Raw genomic sequence first — 21,785 nt, 5'->3', positions numbered from 1 at the left:
ACACAATCTAGAATGCTGCTGCCCTCTGGTGCACTTTTTCATTGTTCGATCACCATTTTCGCGCTCATCGTCGCTCCGCGAAAGTACGAGTGTGACTGTATTAATTAGTGTATCTTTACGTGTCGCTAATTATATCGATATAATCATCCTTTCATTATATCTGTATAAATTCAATCGCGTCGCCTGTCTTGACATTACGATCGCGATCGCACGAGATGAGAAATATTAACCTCGTCGGTCGGGAATTTCGTTCCTTGTGTCCTGACGGTACTCAGCGCCGACTCGAGTCGCCGGAATTTGCGCGCGCAAATTTACGACGGCGGGTCGCGAGAATTATTGCGCGCTTTTGGCGCGAAAATTTCTCGGGTTTTTCGACGTCGTCGATTGTACTCCAAGTGAGCGATTGCGCGTCTCCAATCACACTTTCGCGTCGTCGTGTCGAAGTATCGTTGCGTGACGAATTAATATCGTAATTTGCGTAAAAATCGCAGGTTGATTAACACTGGCAGGTCGCGCCGCCATATTGTTCTTAATTGTTATTTTCTTGCAAATCGGAGTCGGAAATATTTAGCAAAGCCGAGTGAGAAGTATATATATATAATCGTATAATATTATCGAAATACTCGATCGCGAGTGTATGTGATGATGTTCGCCAATTCCGGAATATCGGCGACTCCTAGTGCGTCGCGGGGAAAGTCGACGTCGTCGTCGTCGTTCGATAAGTGGTCTTGAAAAAAGCGGCGACGTGAAAATGGAGTGTCGGTTTTATTCGCGCGCGATAAGCTTCTGCGATTCTCGCGTTTTACCGGAACGCGTTGAAAATGTGACAGCTAAAATCCGGACGTCGCCGCGCGTCGAAAAAATAAAATTACGCGAGTGCGAGTGTTTCGAAGCTTCTACGAGAGAAGGAAGAGGCCCGGGGTGGCATCGGGCAGCGGCCGAGCATCTATGTGGTGAGAAATTTATTTATTATTTACTATTACTATTTTTTTACTATTAAACTCAATATAGATAATTAATTTTATTTTTTTTAATATTTAATTATTTTAAATTTCATTATATAATTTTCATGTATTTATATTTTACAGGGTACAATATATACTTTGCTGCTGTGCATCGTATCGGTGAGTCTCATCAATTTTTAATGAAATTTTGGGTAATAATTTTGTGAAAACATTGTGTATTTTTGTGCGTGAAATACAAATCTCTAAATTAAAATCCACATAGAACCCACTGTGACTTTTTTCCTATTTAAGAGCGACAATTATTTTAATTTGTTTTACGTAGAGAAATACACAATATTGTAAAATTTTGGCAAAATTGCGGAGAAGTTTTCCTTCAGTCAAATTTTCAATCCACAATGTTTTGTATCTAATTATTCTAATTAATAAGCTATAAAGGAAATCTGGATATACGATTTATCATTGGAAGAATCACAACAATTTTTGAACATGCTGTATAGCATAGATATATATATATATATATATTTTTTTTTATTCTACATGTCAAACTATCTGTATATATATTTAAAACATGGTATGAAATACTTATATTTATATTGACAGCCCTGTGGTACAATTTGAGCAAAAGCATTGTGCTTTACTATTTTATATCATCGTCTTACGCAAAAGTGAATGATCTCGCTAATGTTGTCTACTTTCGTTCTTACGTACTAGATCAATAATCCTGCAATCGCTGTCGACAGTCGTTGAATAAATTCTATATTAATTATTATTCCTCTTCACGTACAAAAAGTATATTGCAAACTTAATTTCTTAAACTTTATGGAATAATTTACTATATAATTTGCTTTCTTACATCTAAATTAACTTTTCAATTTTCGAATTTGTTTTATAATTCTGATCTCGTTTATTTTATATAAACGTTGATTTTTGTGTACAGAATATATATATGAAATGCAAAAATTGATAATAATAGGCCTATTTTTGACTAGTTCAAGTTAACATCAGATATTAATCCAATGTTTAAAAAAATAGCTCCAATTTATTGATTTGTTAAAGAATGTACTTCTGTTATATTTACCACATTTTACGTTGCATAATTAATCTTCGATTCATGATCTCGACTACATTGGATATTAGAAATTTTCTATGTGGCTATTCCAAAATTTTTGCTAATAATATTGACTAGCTTTTTTATACTTACGAACTAACTTATTAATTTTATCTATTCATTATTTATTCATTATTATATACATTTTATATATCGAAAATAAATAGAAATGAATCATTATCTAGGGCAAACTGACTATGAATAAATTACCGGAATAGCAGATTAAAATTTATACATTTTTTTAAACACAAAAAACACTACATATTGGCATGTTTTGAACAAAATTTTTTTTCTATAAAATATGATCAGATGGGATAGTACGTATGATTTTTGTCCGTAACAATTTTTTAATTATTACTCTTAATAATAATAATAATAATAATAATAATAATAATAATAATAATAATAATAATAATTGTGTTTATCATTTTACACATCTAACAATAAGTTAAAATATAAAAAAATATATTAATATTGCACTATTTTAGAAGAATACTGTATTGTAGAATATAATTTTAAAGAGCTAAAAATGAATAACGAGAAGAAAGTCAATAAAATCTATCATAAATAGTCTACTATTTCCATATATTCCAATTAAAATAAAGATATATAATTATATCAATTTTATATAAAATCGAAAAAAACTTATTTACGTATGAGCTAACTATATGTAATTTTTCTTACTTTTCGCGCACATTCGTTATTGTACATATTTATATAAATTTTATAATCTCTTCATTGCATATATGGAAGTGTCTCAGATATGATATTGATGATTATAAATAATTATTATATCAGAAAGAAATATTTTTATCGGCTCTTAATATTAAGAATATAAATATGATGTTTTTAAATCGGCCAACAGAGTTAAAGCACGAAAATTTAATTATTCGGAACTGTATCTCTTGGTTTGAGATAACTAAGTTCCATATATAAATTAATCCAGCGGACCTTTTCGGACCTATATTTTTCGCGCCTATTTCTCCATATGTAAGTTTCGAGATTAATTTATATATGGAACTTATTGTTAGTGATCTCAAACCAAGAGATACAGTTCCGAATAATTAAATTTTTGTGCTTTGACTCTGTTGGCCGATTTAAAAACATCATAATTATTATAATATATTATAATAATATAGGAAATATAGATATGTGGCGGTTTTTCGTAGAACTCTCGGACGGGAACCGTATACTGCTTATAATTTTAACAGATAGCATATATATAGTAATCATTTTTTCTGTTACTTTTATAATAATATGATATAAATCTAATATACTTAACAATTTTGTGTTTATACATTGCAACTCAATCTTATATAAATACTCGAATCTAGACAAAGTTATTTCACAAATAAGCAAACATAATAAGCAAACAAATTTCCATATATGTAGTTCTTACAGATATTATTTATCGGTATATTAAATTAATAATATATATTAAGAGAGAGTCTTTCGAAATTTAGAAGAAAAATTAAAGAAAATAAAAACAAAATTTGAGAAAACTTTTTTGCGAATACTATAATAACGCGTTCTGATGTAACTATGTATATGCATTTATCAGAGTTCAGATTGCAAATATATTCACACACGTGTGACAGATACTGTAAGTATTTAGATATATAATGAAAATTGACTTTCGTTTCGTTTTCCTGCTTACGATATGTATACGATATGTATACGATACGTGTAGGTTTTTAGTACCAGCCGAAATCCATCCCCGCCAATTGATAGAAGCGTTGATTGAAAGGCCGATAGAAATCTCGTAAACGTTGAATCGCCAGGGGATCGATGTATGGATGACTGCGTCCCTTGTTTTTCCCTAAAAAAATAAAATATTTTATAGTTAGAAAACGTTACACAAGTTCTACAATATTTTGCACAAACAAAAACTTTTACTATTAATTCCTATATTTTTCTTAAGAGAAATATTTTGTTTCAAATTTGAAGATACGAAAAAGAATATTTTATTTATAAATTTTTTTATGAAAACGTTTACTTTTGCAAATAATTGCAACAATAGTTACTCTTCTTTCTACAAAACCTTCTCTTCCACATAATTAATTTTATTTCTGAATAATTCTTGATTGTGTCCTACCGAGACAGTGCGGCGTCGCGCGATCTTCCGACTTGAGCAAGCAAGGGAAGCCTTTGGTGGCGTTGAAGTAGAAGTGTTTTTCGCTTATCACTCGTTTCAGTCCAAGGAAGTCCTGTACCCGGGTGATCTCCATCACCGGATCAGCGATCAGGCGTTCGCCCGACACGAATAAAAATTGCGACAGCGGGAAGTATTGCAACCATCTTTCGAGATGCCGCACGTAAACCCCGATCCTCAGTGGCACCCAGGAAGTGTCCACGATCCTTGATCCGTTCAAAAAAGCCAGATCCTCGAATCGCGGCATCTTGCGACGCTTGCTCTTCACCTGCGTGTAATCGGAAATCGCCCGGGTCACGGGATCTCTCACCACGACGATTAGCTTCATCCCCGGGTTCATGTGCTTCACCCTCTTCGGCACTTCGCTCGTCACGAAATATGACGGCGTCTTCTCCATGGTGATTTGACCGATTAGAGTCGGGGGCATTCTGCGTCTAATTGTTGACAGAAAAAGTAGGCAGATTTATAGTACACTGAAAAAAAAATCATTAAATTAATACGTATTTATTTCACTGCGAAATAAATCATTTATTTGAAACAAATAAATATTTATCTGTTTTGAAAAGGATTTATATCAAATAAATATTTTTCACATCAAATGAATAATATTAGTTTCAAATAAATGATTTATAAGGCAGTATTGAAATGAATATATTTATTCGAATTTAATAAATTTTTTCTTCAGTGTAGTGTTATACAGAGTCTTCAGTGAATCATCCGAAGCAGCAAAAATAGTCATTTTGACATTTTAACATCAAATTACGTCAAAATGATGTCAAAATGACTAATTTTGCTACCTGGGGATATACCGGCGAAGAGGTAATTTCTCATGTAAAAAAACAAATGTAAAAAGTTTTTTGAGATAAATCTTTTAAAGCTATTTACATGAAAAAATTAGTATTTATATGTAGAAAGTAAAAGAAAATGTATATAGTAGCAAATTTCTATTTCAAGAACTTTAAAATGTAAAATCTTCAGAAAAAAGAGTGATGCACTGAAAAAAACCTTCAACCTTTCAATTAAATATTATTTTCTTAATTAAACATATAAAAATATTTAAATTGAATATAACAGATTAAATTTAACAAAACGTATATTTGACTTAAATACTAATATGTATATCCAATTAATAAAATAGTAATTTAGTTGAAAGATTTGATCAAGTTAATAATTTTTTTATTGTGCTATTATACTTCATAATTGAAATCGTAAATTATATTTATCATACGCACTTGTACCAACGAAATCCTTTAACATAATGATGATCAAAGAAATGGACCTCCGAGCCGGCAGCGCGAATTGCTGGATGCAATCTGAGGAATTCCAAAAGGGCTCTCGTTCCGCCTTTTTTCACCCCAATTATCAGAGCGGTCGGCAATTGTCGGCTTGGTATCAAACTTTGTTGCTTGAACGTCTGATATTTCAATGCGTTTCCTTTAAGCGCGTCGCTCGAATTCTGCGACGAAAGCGACTGTAGTTTTTTCAAGTTTGAATCATTCGGAGATGCATCCTCGAGCTTCGATTGATCGAGATTCTGGTACAGAATATTTTTCGCGGACGCGGAGATCCGCGTTTTCTGCAGAGTGATCTTCTGCGATATGTCAGCTAGCATGTGCGAATGATCGACGAGGAGCATCCATAGGTAGATGGCCAACGCGCACACGAGGATTAGAATCTTCCAAGAGCTTTTACGCAGTTCCATTTCGTGATTTTTACGAGTCGTCGTATTTTGTCGGCTTCCTGGATGCCATTATATCGTCGCAGCATCCGCCGTCTCGTTCATCGATACTGATTTGCCCGCATCGATACCCTTCGTGATATCCTGATATCCTATGTACACATTATATGTGCGCTATGATAAGGCAAGAATAATCTCTGCACATAAATCACGCGCATAAATGCAACTGGTGTATTCCAATATAGCGGGCGAAAAATCGAATATCGATATGATGACATTAATATCATTCAAACTAGGACACTAGGTGCATATTTTTAGATTTTGTGATTGCATATTCAGTAGAATATAAATTTGGAGATTATATATTCTGAGGGAAAGGCAAGAAATGCATAATTTTCTATTTTTAAATTAAAATATTCAAATAGAAAAATATGAATCGAATAATTTACATCGCTACATATTTTTATCTGGAAATAATAAGATAGAAAATAATTTGGTGCTTATATAACATATTAAAGATATAATTAAACAAATGGAATGTTATTCCTATATTTTGGAAATTTTAAAAATGTTTACCAGGATGTCCAAAGAACGTGTCTTCGAAAAATCCGACCAGTCGCAAAATTATATTTTTCAAATCAAAAATAAAATTGGAAATCAATATATACAAAATCTTTCTAATATAAATAATATTTTCTATGGATTTTCTTTATTTGATAAATAAATTATACAGACACACACTCTTTACTTGAGAATAACAATAAAATAAAAAATAAATTTGCACTGAATTTAATTTAAAAAAAGAATTTCAACGCGAAAAGTGAGATTTTTGTCGTCTCTCTTAAATTTTTGAAAGGTTCGTCAGGACATCCTGGAAAACCCGAAAGATCCGATCACCCTATCAGCCTGAGTAGCTGGAGCAGCCCGGTAATTTGGGTTGCACTTACCCCGAAATAACGTACCGCTGTCGGAGACACGTTAATTTTCATCCCGTGCGCGTTCGTCATCGGGCAACGTGCGACTGGCGCAGCCGGCAGAAGGCTGCGGATGTGGACACACTCTCTCGCGCGCGGAAAGTGCACATTTAGCACGTTATCAAACTGCACTGCATCAGAGCCGTAACTGGACTGCGGACCGTATTGTAGGCGCCATTTTTCTCCCGAGAGAGAGAGAGAGAGCGGTGAATCATGCGTATTACAAATTATTATATATAAAAAGAGAGATAAATGCGTCACATTATGCGTGTGCAAAATGTTCTTCTTAATCTTTGATTTCATGAAATATTTCAAGGGAAATTATAAGAGATACTGATCATATCTAACTACAGTTTCCTATAGCAATTATCAGTCACATTTGTTATTAAAGTTCTTTCAGCATTAGTAATTTTTTCAAGCTTAATAGGAACAAGATATTTTGTCTTTTCTAAAATTTAACGCGAGAATTACATAGAATTAAATATAATGTTTGTCAAAAAACATTGAGAATGATTCGCTGCAGGTGCTATAATTCTAAGTTACGGTTCTGGACACGGTGTTCGTAACAATCGATAACGCCGGGTTGGCCGGGAGAAGGGAGACATCGCCCTATATAATGCGGTGTGTAAGGATAAGATATACCTGTCGACGGACAATCGGGCTAATGAGAACGCGTGAATGACCTTTGCCTGGATCAATTCACCTTGTCATCATATATATGTATCATTACACGTTGTATTGAGGGAGACACATGGTAGATATTACATTGAGCGCATGTATAGGAAAGATTGACTATATGTAGATTCGGGAAAAAAAGAATATAGAGATCGTAATACTAATTCAGGATAATTTTTTAAAAATTCATTATCTTTTCTTATTTTTACGTATAGTTTTTGTAAAAAAATTGGTGATATAACGATTTAAAGTAGATCGTTTAACATTAGATTGCTCATTGTAAAAATTAATGCAGATAAAACATTATCTAGATTTATTCTGGACTTTAAAATTTTGTTATATTTTTTTAGAAAATATAAAAATAATGATTTTTTCCGCGCTCATAAAATAGAAACGACGTCTCTTACTTTCTTCGATTTGATTGTCACATATAATTTTTCGTCACAAAAATATATGCAACATCTTTTTGATCTTGAATTAATATTAAATAAGCTAATTGCAATTTTTTGGAAAAAAAGATTTAATGACTACAAAAAATGATCATACTGTATAATTATTATATATATTGCTTTTACTATAATATATTACCGCACATTACTTGAGAATTGGTTTATTTAACTCATATGAAGTTAAATTATAAACTTTTTTACATATATAATCATGATTGATATAGTTATAATAATTAATATAAAATTAATTACTTTTATTAAATTATTATCGCTCTTATAACAATTGTTAATATTATTATTCTAATAGAGCTTTTTTAAAAAAGAACAAATTAATCTTTAAATAATACAGAAATATAATAGAAAAGATGAACATACATGTTTTGTATGATTGCATAATATCTTAAATTAATTACGTATTATATAAATTAATTCTTATTAGTCGATTAAATTATAATGAAGTTTAACATCAAACACGCTTCGGAATCATAATAATCCCATAAGAACATATTAAAAATTTACAAAAAATCTGTTATTTTTATCACGGAGGAAGCTATGATTCCACCGGAAGACGCATATATCTTTCGTTGATTGGACGCTGGACATCATTTATAAAATTATCACAGTATTGTTTGAACTTATTATACATATATACATGTATTTCCAGAATACGGAAAGAATACGTTATTCTGCATGAAGTAGTAAATGTGTAAAAATGTACAATGCAATAATATATATCATGCATCTCTCTTTCATGCATCATGATTTTAAATAAAGATCTTTAAATACGCTGAGAATACGCTAAATATCGATGTGAGAATATTACTTACAATTAAATATATATTTTTACTTTATCGAAAAATTAAATAAATATTCTTAGATGACAAAAAAATCTATGAGATATTAGAACGATGTCTGAAGACGTTTTGTATAGAACGTCCTGTGCTTTTTAATTTTTCGCACGATTTCTTTCTTATTTTATATCATATCTGTCGTGTAGAATATTTTCAAAATACTCTAATAGTATCTCTCTTTTCGAAGTACATAACATCAGTATCATATCGAAATATAGATATATTCGAGACATACGGTATATTTTTCTGCCTTTCTTCGATTATTAATTCCACTCTGTGCGTGCGAATCTAAACTCTGCTTCGCGTCTCTTTATTAAAGTACACACGTCGAGTTACGTTTTTTTTTTTTTTTCATTTAAACGTAAATTGAGATATAGATCGACGATATTTTCTATGTGCACATTTTTTTTAATATCGATGCTTTCTGTATCATTAGATATCAAGTTACGTGAATCTCCGAGTGTGTAAGACAAAAATAAAATATTTTGTTGACTACAGGAAATTCCCAAAAAGTTTTTGCACGTATGAAATATATCGTTGTGAATATTTATATTAAATACAAATAATTTCGCTGTCATGGCGAAAGTAACGTATCAGCCACTTCGAAGTCTATAATCTAGAGTAAAGTCTCTTTGTAATTTTCACGTATTCTCGATAATCGGCTATTGTCGATAGTTTTGCGAGAAATACTGAAAATGTGAGTGCATTGAAAATTCTGGCCATTGCGGCTCTCCATGTCGCTTCTACTTAATTTACTTCGTGTAGCCTTTCTCCTTCAGTAAGTCGTCCAATGTTTCTTGGGTATAATAAACGGTGAAGTCCGTAGGCTCGACGCCTTCGAAGACGGCGTAGACCGATGGTTTTAGGTTGTAGAAGAAGAGCGGCTGGCCCCTCATGGCAAAGTCCTTTGTTAAAATTTCGATGACCGTAGCAGCCGTAAAATCCGCGCCGTAGATGTGCGAACAGTCGATCACTACAGGCGTCGCGACGCTTTCGGCACGTCGGCTGTATTTGGTCACCAAATTGCGCACATAGTCCACCGATGGGAAAATCAAGCAACGATCCGGCGTCAGCATTAAGTACTCGATGCCGTGAAGAGTCTGTCAAATAAGAAGAAGTAAAAAGATCAATGATTATAGTCAAATTGATTGTGAAAATAGAAATCGAAAAAAATAAAAAAGATCGTATTTTTCACATTTTGAAAATTACTATACAAATAATTGTGCATCTCTATGCATACAATTTTCTGTTTTGACAAAAAAAATCATACAAATCTGTAAGAAAGCAAGTTTGGGAGAATCAAGAATACTGAATTAAAGTAAACTCGCTAATAGAAAAAATCGATTTCTTTATTTATTTATTTTTTAAGTAAATTATAGACAATTACCTTGAGTTTCTCCACGGTTATTTTCGGTCTAGCGGCATGATACAGGATGAAGAGAATATTTATTCCGACACCGCAGAGAATTCCTATTTCTAATTGCAGCACCAAACACGCGATGAACGTGCCTACCCCCGGGATTAGATCCGATTCTGAAATACGAAGGAATAATTCATTTGTAATATATCTTAAATTTATTTTGATATTTTTCACATTTATGAAAATGTATTTTCTTACTCTTTGTCCTCCACATCGGTCTCACGACCTTGACTTCAACCATAAAGATGACTGCGGCTATAATGATTGCCGCTAAAGTTGCACGTGGAATGAAACTAAAGTACGGGGTAAGGAACAGCAAAGCTAAAATTACCAATAAACCTGAAAACAAAACATAATAAATATTAATATAATTATTAATATAAATATTAATATAAATATATACACGAGAAACATATTTTACGCATATAAAAATATTAAGAATGCATTACAACATGAATAATGAAAATTTATGTTAGATAACAATAATTTATCTTATTGTTAAACAGAACGACAAACTTATTTTTGTGCGACAGTGCATATATATCATTTAAAAAGATACGGTAATAATTGAGATATGCAACAAATTTTGATGAATTATCCAAGATCCTCTTTGGATTTCACATCCATCTTAAGAGCGAAGAGAAAAGATGCAATAATTAATTTATATAAAAGCAAAACTTACCAGTATAAATACCGCCTAGCGGTGTCCTGACGCCGGAAGCGTTGTTTACCGCGCTTCTGCTAAGGGATCCTGTACCCGGGAAAGCTTGCACAAAGGAATTTCCAATGTTCGACATACCGATCGCTATTAGTTCCTGCGTAGCGTCTACTGATTTTCCATTAGCTGCAAAAAAGATAGTTCCCATAACAATTTTATCCCGTAATAAGATCTATATAACTTAATTGCGTCGCCGGAAAATTTTTTAAAAAAGTTTATAGTGCAAAGTTACAGTGACAAGCAATTTTTTTCAACTATTTTCTGATAAAATACTTACCAAAGGCTTTACAAATAGCGATATCCTCCATTAGAGAGATGAGCGGTAAAACGAGAACACCACTGCCTAAATTGCCAATCATGTCGATGAACGTGAGCGTCGTGTTGCTATCTTTAATAAATCCAAACGGTGGAATTTGTACAGCGGGCATACCTCCCGGTATATAACCTGTAATTTAAAATTTCAGTCTAGCTTAATTTCTAAAACTGATTATCACACTGGACGTTTGAATTTTTTCCTATTATAATTGATATATTATAAAATCTATTAAAAAATAAATCCGTATTGCATACCGATCAATTTGACAGGCGATTTGTCCTGGAAGCTCCAACCCAATAAGCCACAAACTACTACTAAAAGTGCATTTCGCGAAGTGCCGACCAACCAAATAAATTTATTGACGATGCGATGTTTTGTAGTATGAAGTTCTTCGTTCTTCGGACCAATTTTGCACGCGGCTAATAACTGTAATCAAAATATCGTATTAAGATAAAAGCATTATTATATTATTAAAAAGTATAATATTAAATATTAATATATTAAATTAAACTCTCTTTTAAAATACTTTGTTAAATATTATTATTAATTAATTAAAGAGTTTCTTGTGCGCGCGTGTGTGAGTTAATAACTTAATTGCTTTTTTCAAAATTTGTGAAAATTATGAAAAATTACCCTCAGAATTAACAGCAATGCTATGCAAGATACTCCAAGAGCAGTATCCCAGGCTGATGTATCGTGTATTAATCCACCGATACTTTGCCACATTTCAATAAATTGGGAGCCCTTTGCAGGGATGCCAAGAATGTCTTTGACTTGTGACGTGACGATTATCAAAGCCACCGCCGATGTGAAACCGGAACTTACCGGTCCAGATACGAAATCTATGAGAAACCCTAAAAAATAAAATTAATTTTATTTTTTCTATTCATTTTACTACTCTATAAAATAACAATACGAAATATTTTTTTTATGAAAAAATGATATTTTAATATTAAATAGAATTATAAATTCAGTTTGCTCATGTTTAAATATCACAAACAGTTTAAAATGTAATTATTTTTTAAATTATTAAAAAAAATATTTTAATTGTTAATTTAATTTAAAAAAATAGTCAGTAGAAACTAGATAAAATATTTTTAAGTTTATTCTTGGTATACGCTAATGTTTTGTTATATTATACGCTTTATATTTATCAAATTAAATTAATATCATAAAAGTATTGAAGTTGACTTACCGAGGCCAAATATACCCATTAATATCTCTACAATTCCGACTATAAAGCACAACAGAATCGCATGTTGTACCGGAGAGTCCAAATGAGATATCGTTTGATAAGTCAGTAAAGAAATGATGGCAGTAGGTCCCATGGGTATGTCCTTACAGGATCCAAAAATTATGTAAATGAAACAACCCAAAAAACTACCGTACAGACCATACTGAAATAAAAAATGATACATCAAAAAGGGGAATATACGAGAAATTATCATTATATTTATTTTTTTTCTTACAATTAGTGAAAACATCGATAATTATTTTTAAAATTTACAAAATTATATATTATATTACAATATGAAGGTGCGCATCCACCTGCGAATAAAACTCGAGAGTAGCTCTTAAGAGTGATTCTCGCAAATAGACACATATCCTTGAGTATTTATTTTAGATACTCTCGAGAGTTTTATTCTCAGGTGGATACACACCTTTATATTATTCATATAAACTTTATATTATAATCTTAGTAAAATAAAATTTAAATAAAATTAATTTAATTAAAAAGTACAATTTTACATATTAATAATTAATTTCTACTAAAAATTAATTTGTGTAAAACCATTTATTTTAAATCATGCATTTTTTGAGAATTATATTGGCTCTTTGATTTTTTTATCGACTTTAGATTAGTATAAAAAATATCTGATTATGTATTGTACTAATGTGATCTCGACATAATTCTTGCAAACAATAAATATCTCTTTTTTTTACGTACTTGTGGCGGTAAACCGGCGACGCTTGAATACGCTAGTGATTGAGGTATAACAGTGAGACCCACGGTAATTCCGGCCACCAGATCTCCGAGTGCATCTTGACTGTTGTACCTTGGTAGCCAGCTCAAGATCGGCAATCTCTTGTAAAGGGTTTTCTTCGTGCATATGGCCCTGGCACGCCGCCTTGCATATTGCAACGCCGATTTTAAAAGACCTTCCTTCTGCTTGACCTCGTCATCCCCCGATTCTTCGATCACTGTGTTTAAGCAAAATTAATTATATGCATATGTATATGTTTATATATAATAAGTGAAGAATATAGTAGCAAGATGATATAGTTTCAAATTATTTTCGATTTTAAATTAGTAGTCTTATTTTATTTTGAATCTTCGACATTTTTTTTAAATTTAATGTCGATGTAAAAACAATTTAAAAAGAATAAGTTTAATTCTTATCTATATTTTTCTTCAGTATATCTCACACACACGCACACACATAAATCGAAATTTATTTTTGTATATAATAATAAGCTTATATATTAAATCATTATATGTATATTCAATCTCTATTTCGTATATTGAACCATCAAGGTTCTTTAGTCTATTCTGATTTATCATATCATTATTCAATAGTTATTATTTAAATAAAATTCTATATTCTATAAAATTGTATCATGTTAAAAAAATATGCTTTTTTCTTGAACGACAGAATGTAATGATGACAGAACGTAAATCTTTTTCATTATCATTTCAGCCATATAATGTTTCATCTCATTTTTAAAGTAAATAAGAATAATCTAAAAAGCAACTGTTTAAATTTTATCACGATTCGCTTTCATGCACTTTAACAGAGGGATTCGTATCTGTCATATCGTTTGTAATCTGTCACGTTAACCCATAAATAATTTCGCATATGTGAAAATGCAACGTGACAAGCGAGTGACAAGGACAGAGTATTCATATGTCTCATGCAGACATTGTGTTAAATTTATTATCTCGCCAAATGAAGGCACGTGAAGAAGAAAAGATAAAATACCATATACTTCCAGGCACGTGCTGCGACACGTATCTTTAAAGTACATCCGCTTTTCCGAAGGCCAATTTTGCGTTCGTCGCACCAAGGAAGGCAAACTAGTTTCGCGGAATAAAATCATTGAAGATATGCATAAATCGTAAGATTTACTTTGCATAATTTTGCCAACGTCACCGAATGTATCTCGCAGCTTCCAAAAATTTGGCGAAAATTCTATAGTAATTTTCTTTTTCTAGATTTTTATATGCATTTTATATTTTCATGCAAGACACGTATGACAAATATTTCTTAAATCAAAAAAACGAAATAAACAGTAAAATTGATAATAATTGACGCTTGATGCGTTTTCGACTCTTACAAAAAAAATAAGATCGTTAAATATTACATAAACAAAGAACAATCTGATATAATAATTTATCTTTTTATCAATTACTCTTATTTTATTTTTATATTAATTCATATTATAATAAATTTTTATCAAAATTAAAATATTACGAGTAAGCTTGTTTTAAGTTTGTTTAAACTTAAAAATTATCAGTTGAATTTTATCAGGTTTAAAATGTTATTTTATCATTGACTATTAAAAATTGCACAATATATTTGACGAAACACAGAAGTTAATATCGAATAAATAAAGATCGTGTGTATGTGTGTTTTTGTGTGAGAGATAACTTAAAACTTTGAAGCCACGCGATGCCAGAACTGATATCACTAAGTTGTTATAGAAATTTAATCAAATCAATATTTATCGTCGTCTTTGTCACGTAAACATAAAAATTTCACAAAAATATTTTGTAATATTTTGAAATGCAATTTTACAATACTATTTTATAATTTGCATTCGAACGTGACTTTTAAAATAAAATAAAACTGACAAAAATGTTTGCATTATTATCACGCGCGGGGTAAATACAAAGTGTTATAAAATTACATGCAGGATTTTTTTAAATCAATTTTATAACATATAGAATTACTAATATATAATTATGCAACAGATCATTGAATTTTGACAAATATTATTTACTTTTACGGGATCCTCGCCGTGAAAGAACCAAATTATTTTATGGAACAATTTTAATTGAATGGAGATAAGTGTTTACTTATAATATACAAACATTTTTTTCACGTGTCTGCTTTATAGTTTAGTTAGTCAAAAATATGATTTCGACACAACATTTGCATTATTTATATCGTCTTGCTTATGTCATGACTTGAAACTTACAGATAAAATCCGAGGAACCCTGTATGTCTCGGTGGTTTCCATGTGAAGTGTGAAGAGATTGATAGGAGTGAATGAGATCCACATTGTTGGTAGATTCACTTAAGCCGTGATTCACGTAGCCCTCCAACCTTTGTCCACTGTCTTTCGAATTGTTACTGTTTTTCATTCTGCACACATAAAATATAAACTAATTTATTAGATACAACATACACATGTAAAGTTTAATAAATCCAAATAACAGCGGTCAAGTGATAGCCGCTGAATGATTAAATTTCTCTACTCGATCGATATATTCAATAATATTCGAACCAGAATAATCCGGAATAAATGATAAAATCATTGATACACGCATTATTTGTAAGAGGAAAAGGATATTAAGATACGATGTTAAGATAAGATTTTAAGCGTAAATAAAAAAGAATTTATTTGTTATAGAAAAAAATTGAGATATTTACGTTTTTCAAACAATTAAAATTTTGAACTAGAAGTTTCTAGATTAATCGTAATCTGTAGTAATGTGATCGTGACACTTCGATTGTTAGTTAAGATGATTGGAGATAATATTTGCGAATGAAAGAGTATATCACGAGTCTATTAAACTTGACTCTGAACCATATATTAATTGCAGTCAAGGCGATGTTATGGTCACGAGAATGTCATCTTTTTAATTTCCCTTCCTTTCCACCGAAGGAATAATACATTATCAAAATATTACTATATTGCAAATATGGGATAAAGATATGATTCATCGCATTTATAGAGCAAATTCAATCTGTTACTATATATAACTATACTAAAAAGAACTGTCTAAAATATAAATGAAATTCTACACTATTTCTATTCTAAATAAATAACGAAATAATCAAAAGTTAATGTAATATATCTTTACATTAATATAATAATTACAAATATTAATTTAAGTCTATCAAGCCTATCTGAGAAAATATAGTACATAAATACATAATTTGTTTATTTATCTCCAATATTAATTTTGTTGAATAAAGTATAATTTCATTTATCTAAGCTGCTTTTCTCAGTACTAAAAAGCTGGTACTTTTTCGCTAACAGCATCGCTTAAATGTAACATAAACTCTCGATTCAGCCCTCGAGTGCGTTACGTGAACGTAGTTATCATAATGGCTAATGTTCCTATTTTATGTAAGAGATATGCAGTTTCATAACTTTTTTAAATTTTATACTGTGTTCCCCGACACAGGTCGATATTTCCAACGACGAAAAGTTGAGGTGTATTCGTGCATTTGGTTATTAAATATTATCTCTCTATTATTAAAAATAAAAACTTTTAACACTCAGTTTTTGAAACCATAAGAAAATTACAATTTCATTATTTATATGCGTTGAATTTTAAAATACGTTCAAGAGATCTTTCGAAATGAGATAAAACATTTATTGTAGTTCGCTTCTTTCTGATTTCATGTTTCCATTTTGATGTTTATTTATTTTTAATTTAACTTCAGTTATAAATTAAATTAAATGTGCATATAGATGATAAAATATGCACATAGAGCGTATTTATAATTTTGTTTTACTTTTGTAAACGAAATTTTCAAAGTAGAATTTTTATGTCATAAAAATTCGAAAAATTTGTTTAATAAAATGAATTTGAGTTATTATCGCACAGAGATATCTATTCGTTTGATTTTATGTAGATTTCCATGAAAACGTGTAATGCGCTTGTATATAGCTTAAGATAACTCGTGTAAATTACTAATCTAAATATACGTTTCAACATTAATCATTACGCACTCTTATATAGACAATCGGCATAAATCTAATTAACCGATAAATTTTATCTTTTAAACAATCTAAATAAAAACGGTAATTACGAGGTGGTACTGTTCACTTTTTATAATTATTTATCTTTTAATGTACTTTTTTATTTCTCGCTTTGTTATACTTCATATTTTGAAATCGATAATCAGTTGAATCAATATCTTCACTTTTATTTATGTAACATATCAATTGAGAGAGAGACTGTATTTAACCGCAGTTTTTTAATAATTTTTTTATACACATTATATAAGCTTATGAAAAAATTTTTATTGCTTTAAATTACTTGTGTTGTAAGTAATAGTAATTAGTTTATGGCACAATCTTACTATTATTAGATACACGTTATTATTCTTATTGTTTGTATATTTTCAAATAATTTTTTTCGATAAAGTATGTTCACCAAAATTTAAAAACAAACGCTACGTTTTGTTAAAATAAAATAAGATAAAATGTAAGATTGCATATACGCACAAATAGTTATATTTAATTGTCGAGTGCATTAGCGTATTTTAATGTTAAAAGTTGCATTTACTATAAATGGGTTTGATAGTGGGCATTATTTTATCTTTTTAATTGTTTCGCCGATATCGAATTTGCTTCAAAATTACATTTTTTAAAAGTCAAAAAGTCTATTGCGTATGATCGTGCAATGATATAATATACGTGTATTTATTATTGCAATGATACCTATCGATTTTACAAAAATTTCTTTGCACTTTTTCTTATCTCTTTCTTATCTGATGCATGTAGAAAAATCGCGAGAAAAATAGCGGTTTGCTCAAATATTGTAAATATTGAACAATTTATTAATTCTTGTAATTCCTTTGCACAGACTGCATAGATATCAAATTTTATGACTCACACATAATACATGTGCGTGTATATACTTCAACAATGAGGACAATTTAAAAAGGAAATGATATCTCTTTGTGCTAAATCATTTCTAATAAAAATGATAGTTTTAATTTTTAAAAATCATCTATTAATACATTTTTAATTCAAATTGTTTAATAGTAAAAATACAATTGCATAATGTATACAATACAATTTGGAATGGAAACTGAAATTAGTTAGTTCAAGCTTTTCTTATCTTGATATATTATTTATGGTTTTATTAGTTACGTTTGTACAAAATAATTTTATTGATTTTTTTAAATCATATTTTTTTGGTACAAAAATTTCTAAGATTTTTTAGAATAATTGGTGAAAATTACAATAATTGTGGAAGAATTGAGCTTCTACATCTTTTGCTTAAAATCATATGATTTTAACAACAGTATATACAATTATTTGCATATGCATTATTTTAAAAAAATTTATAACTCGAAGATGATTATAATTATACTTCGAGCGCTATCGATCGAAGTCGAGAGAGAAGAAATATATCGTATCAAAAAACTAACTTCTTATCATATTAATGATTTATTTATGTCGCTTTACATTTTCCGTTTAAAAGCAGATTTTGTTTAAAATATTTCCAATGATGCAACTGTAATTATATAGTAAACGATACGATAGAAAAACGATGGAAAAATTCCTTTTTCCTCATTTTAGATAGAAAAACGGGTTTCCCCGATATGATAAACACGCATATTTTTGCAAGTTTTTACAAGTCTTAACTCTCAATGTCGATAGCGCTTATTTTAATATTTTGAAATGACATATCGACAGAATACCTTTTGTTTAATAATAAATAAATTACGTATTTTACTTTTTAAACAGATAATCTTCTGCATAAATTATGTTACTGTGAATATACCAATAAATAATAACGTTGATATACGATCAGCAAAATATGCAGTTGCTGTACAAATTTTGAATCACGCATTCAAGTTTGTTTTACAAACATGGTTCGGTTGACACGCTATATCTTCCTAAATGTACATATCTGCATTATCTAGCTTTTGTTGCATTAATGAGCATTAGTCAAATTAGCTTATTTACAAGAGGAAAGATTATCAATTGATAAAAGCATGATGCATGTGTTAGATCGCTTATCATTTTGACAATGACTCCATACCAAGGTTTACCAAACTCTATACAAATCGAAATGAATATTAATGATACCGAAGTGTTAGATAAACGGATTGATTGACTTTAGATTGTACAATTTGATGGAGAATTTATTATCGTTTCTGAATTAATTTTTATCAAAGAAGACACGTGAATTCATCATAATTCTTAGCAAGACTCAATCAAGAATCTATCAGAAACTGTCACCTAAAATATGATTATTGATCAAGATTTCCTATCGTAAAGAGCAACCTACTGTCGCAAACAAAGAGAGATAATTGATAAATCAGTAAAGCTTGTGAAGAAATTTATTACGAGCAATCAATTCTAACGATATTCGTTAAGTCGAGTTTGAAAATGGAATTAATTTGAGAGTTAGACAAGTGAAGCTATTTAATAAGATCATCTTTGCTTGTAATCTCCACGATTATTGCAATCTCATTAATTTAATCAAACGCTATCAAACATTAAATAGAACGATTTTCTACTCTTTCTTTTTGCGAATTTTGCACCGCATCGATGATTTCACTTACAATACAATACATACATTTATGCCATTATCATAGATTCATAATTATGAAAACTTATTCTACATAATATCTTATTAGTTTCATTTTATTTACATTCATCAAATTTTGCGCACAAAACTTGCACATATTTTTGATTAAATTGTAAATTATAATTTTATAATTACTTTTTTTTATAACAGACATAAATAAGTTTTACATCTTTTTTTTTTAGAAAACAATTTTTATATTCAATGCATCTAATAGTTGTAAAAATAGATAAAGATAAAAGAGCTAAAAATAAAAGAGAATATAATAAAATAACACTTACTTAAGTATTTGCTAAGTATTTTCTTTCCGAGAGAAGATCCGTTTTTGTTCTTGAAAATCGTTTTCTCAAGGAGAAGAAAAATCACAAAATGCCAAACGCAAACGTTTCTTTTCTTGAAAAATTTCGAATGTCGCGTTTAATCTCGAGAATACTTTTCTCTACTAGCTTGAAACATCACAATTGCGCCTCGTTAAAGCGCCAATTTTTAACGCTGCTTTGTCAAAGCGGCAAAGAACATTCATCAGCAAAGAAGAAAAGCATTCGCTTCGGATGCTTTATTTTTGCAAATTACGCGAAATTTTCCGTTCTTTCTTTACAACGTTCAATTCTCTTCCCAGCTCTATTATTGCTATTACTAAGTTGTATTCGCGTTAAAATAACAAACTGAGAAAATATAAGAAAGATGTTTTAGGAAGAAAAGTTTCCGGTAAAATATCACGCGGGATTAGGCGAGATTCCAGACCGGTTTTCGCGGTGTAATGTTGAAACTGAGTTGGCGTCGACGCGCGGCCGGCCATTTAAACGCCTCGTGGTTCACGAATGGGGCGAACTCCCTCTCTCTCGAACGACCTCAGCCTCCCCCGCGATGACGCGAGAACACACAGTAATCGTCACATGATGATCCCGTCGATCGCGACTTCGGTCGCCAAGAATTAAATTCGATCACGTGCTAATGTGTCCTCCTGTCAAGAATATATTCTAGCATATATAAACTCCACCGCGCACTTATCCGTGAGAGTTAGTTTTAGAAATTCCCTAACACTTGTCTTATTAAGCCTTACTTAAGTTCGTAACTTCTTCCATCATTCGGACAATCTGTATCTCTGGCTGCATTCGGCGAAGGATAATTATTATTAATACGATGAGAGATAATATGAGCTTCCGATTATAATATCTGTCTTGCTTCTAGCAATTAAAATAATCGCAAAGAATATCGTGATAAGAACGAGTTTCGATATCGATATTCATTTGCAATATCTTACTTTTGATTTCTCGATAATAGTACATGTGATAGTAATCTGTGTATTTTTGAGTGTTACTTGTTATAGAAAATGTTAACTAGTGTCTTATCGCACGCATTTTTCTCGATTCAACAGACGAGATGTTACAGACTTCGTGATGGATTAATATTTCGATACGTGTTTTCTAAATCATGAGAACATACGTGGATGTTAATGAAGAAAGTGACATTATATGGACAATGATAAATCTCTAAGCAAATTAAATTGAATCTTTTCTATTTATCTCGTTTCGTTTCGCTTTTTACTGATTTTCATTAAATTTAAAGCTTCTCTACATTTGTAATCTGTGATATTTAAAGTAAAAAGTATTAGAAAGAATAAAAATATAATTTAAATGCAAATTTTTATATTTTAAAAATTGTATCGATTGCAACACGTTGATATTTATTATACAACGTAAAAATGGTTGATATTTATTATATAATAAAACTAGGTCCTATATGATACACATTATCGCCTAAACCTTTTGTTTTCCTGGTTTCGACATCTCGTATCTGTATTAGTCGACGATAACATCGTCGAGATTGTATCATCTTTCTGTTGTTAAATACTAAATCCGACGAGGCAAAAATATATTTGCTTAAGAAATTGTCGCGTAGATGACGCGACAAAC

At 30.4% G+C, this 21,785-nt stretch overlaps 2 protein-coding genes across 6 annotated transcripts; both read right to left on the bottom strand.

Moving 5' to 3' along the window:
• Positions 1 to 1,467: 1,467 nt before the first annotated feature.
• Positions 1,468 to 7,035, bottom strand: Hs3st-B (Heparan sulfate 3-O sulfotransferase-B). 5 transcript variants are annotated; one of them, XM_029318410.2, is made up of 4 exons: positions 6,851 to 7,035; positions 5,458 to 6,100; positions 4,169 to 4,659; positions 1,468 to 3,892 (listed from the first exon to the last, which is right to left on the bottom strand). In XM_029318410.2, exons 2-4 carry the CDS (start codon positions 5,925 to 5,927, stop codon positions 3,768 to 3,770), a joined length of 1,086 nt encoding a protein of 361 aa, XP_029174243.1. In that variant the 5' UTR covers positions 5,928 to 6,100; positions 6,851 to 7,035; the 3' UTR covers positions 1,468 to 3,767. The 5 variants fall into 5 exon arrangements, with proteins under 5 accessions (XP_029174243.1, XP_029174242.1, XP_029174240.1 ...); XM_029318409.2 differs by having other exon boundaries at positions 5,458 to 6,077; XM_029318407.2 differs by having other exon boundaries at positions 5,458 to 6,055.
• Positions 7,036 to 9,157: 2,122 nt separating this feature from the next.
• Esp (Epidermal stripes and patches) lies at positions 9,158 to 20,652 on the bottom strand. Its single transcript, XM_029318456.2, has 11 exons — positions 20,151 to 20,652; positions 15,507 to 15,673; positions 13,255 to 13,508; positions 12,502 to 12,703; positions 11,940 to 12,160; positions 11,561 to 11,732; positions 11,268 to 11,435; positions 10,955 to 11,116; positions 10,471 to 10,611; positions 10,240 to 10,385; positions 9,158 to 9,952 (listed from the first exon to the last, which is right to left on the bottom strand). Exons 2-11 carry the CDS (start codon positions 15,670 to 15,672, stop codon positions 9,605 to 9,607), a joined length of 1,980 nt encoding a protein of 659 aa, XP_029174289.2. The 5' UTR covers position 15,673; positions 20,151 to 20,652; the 3' UTR covers positions 9,158 to 9,604.
• Positions 20,653 to 21,785: the final 1,133 nt, after the last annotated feature.

Source organism: Nylanderia fulva, unplaced genomic scaffold, assembly GCF_048542155.1.
Source record: "Nylanderia fulva isolate GAGA-0341 unplaced genomic scaffold, ASM4854215v1 Scaffold2, whole genome shotgun sequence".
In the NCBI taxonomy this organism is placed as follows: Eukaryota; Metazoa; Arthropoda; class Insecta; order Hymenoptera; family Formicidae; genus Nylanderia; species Nylanderia fulva.
The sequence above is the reverse complement of the archived record's forward strand: the minus strand, read 5'-3'. Positions and strand labels throughout refer to the sequence as shown.

Bases quoted from the DNA above. Each gene is read 5' to 3' on its own strand.
- Esp (XM_029318456.2), bottom strand. From the start codon at position 15,672: ATGAAAAACAGTAACAATTCGAAAGACAGTGGACAAAGGTTGGAGGGC. The intron at 11,117-11,267 runs GTAAGTATTTTA...TCTTTTTTGCAG, and splicing joins CGCTATTTGTAAAGCCTTTG to CTAATGGAAAATCAGTAGAC. The intron at 10,612-10,954 runs GTAAGTTTTGCT...TTTTGTTTTCAG, and splicing joins GCTAGGCGGTATTTATACTG to GTTTATTGGTAATTTTAGCT.
- Hs3st-B (XM_029318408.2), bottom strand. From the start codon at position 5,927: ATGGAACTGCGTAAAAGCTCTTGGAAGATTCTAATCCTCGTGTGCGCG. The intron at 4,660-5,457 runs GTGCGTATGATA...GTCAACAATTAG, and splicing joins AAAGGATTTCGTTGGTACAA to ACGCAGAATGCCCCCGACTC. The intron at 3,893-4,168 runs GTAGGACACAAT...TTATTTTTTTAG, and splicing joins CGCGACGCCGCACTGTCTCG to GGAAAAACAAGGGACGCAGT.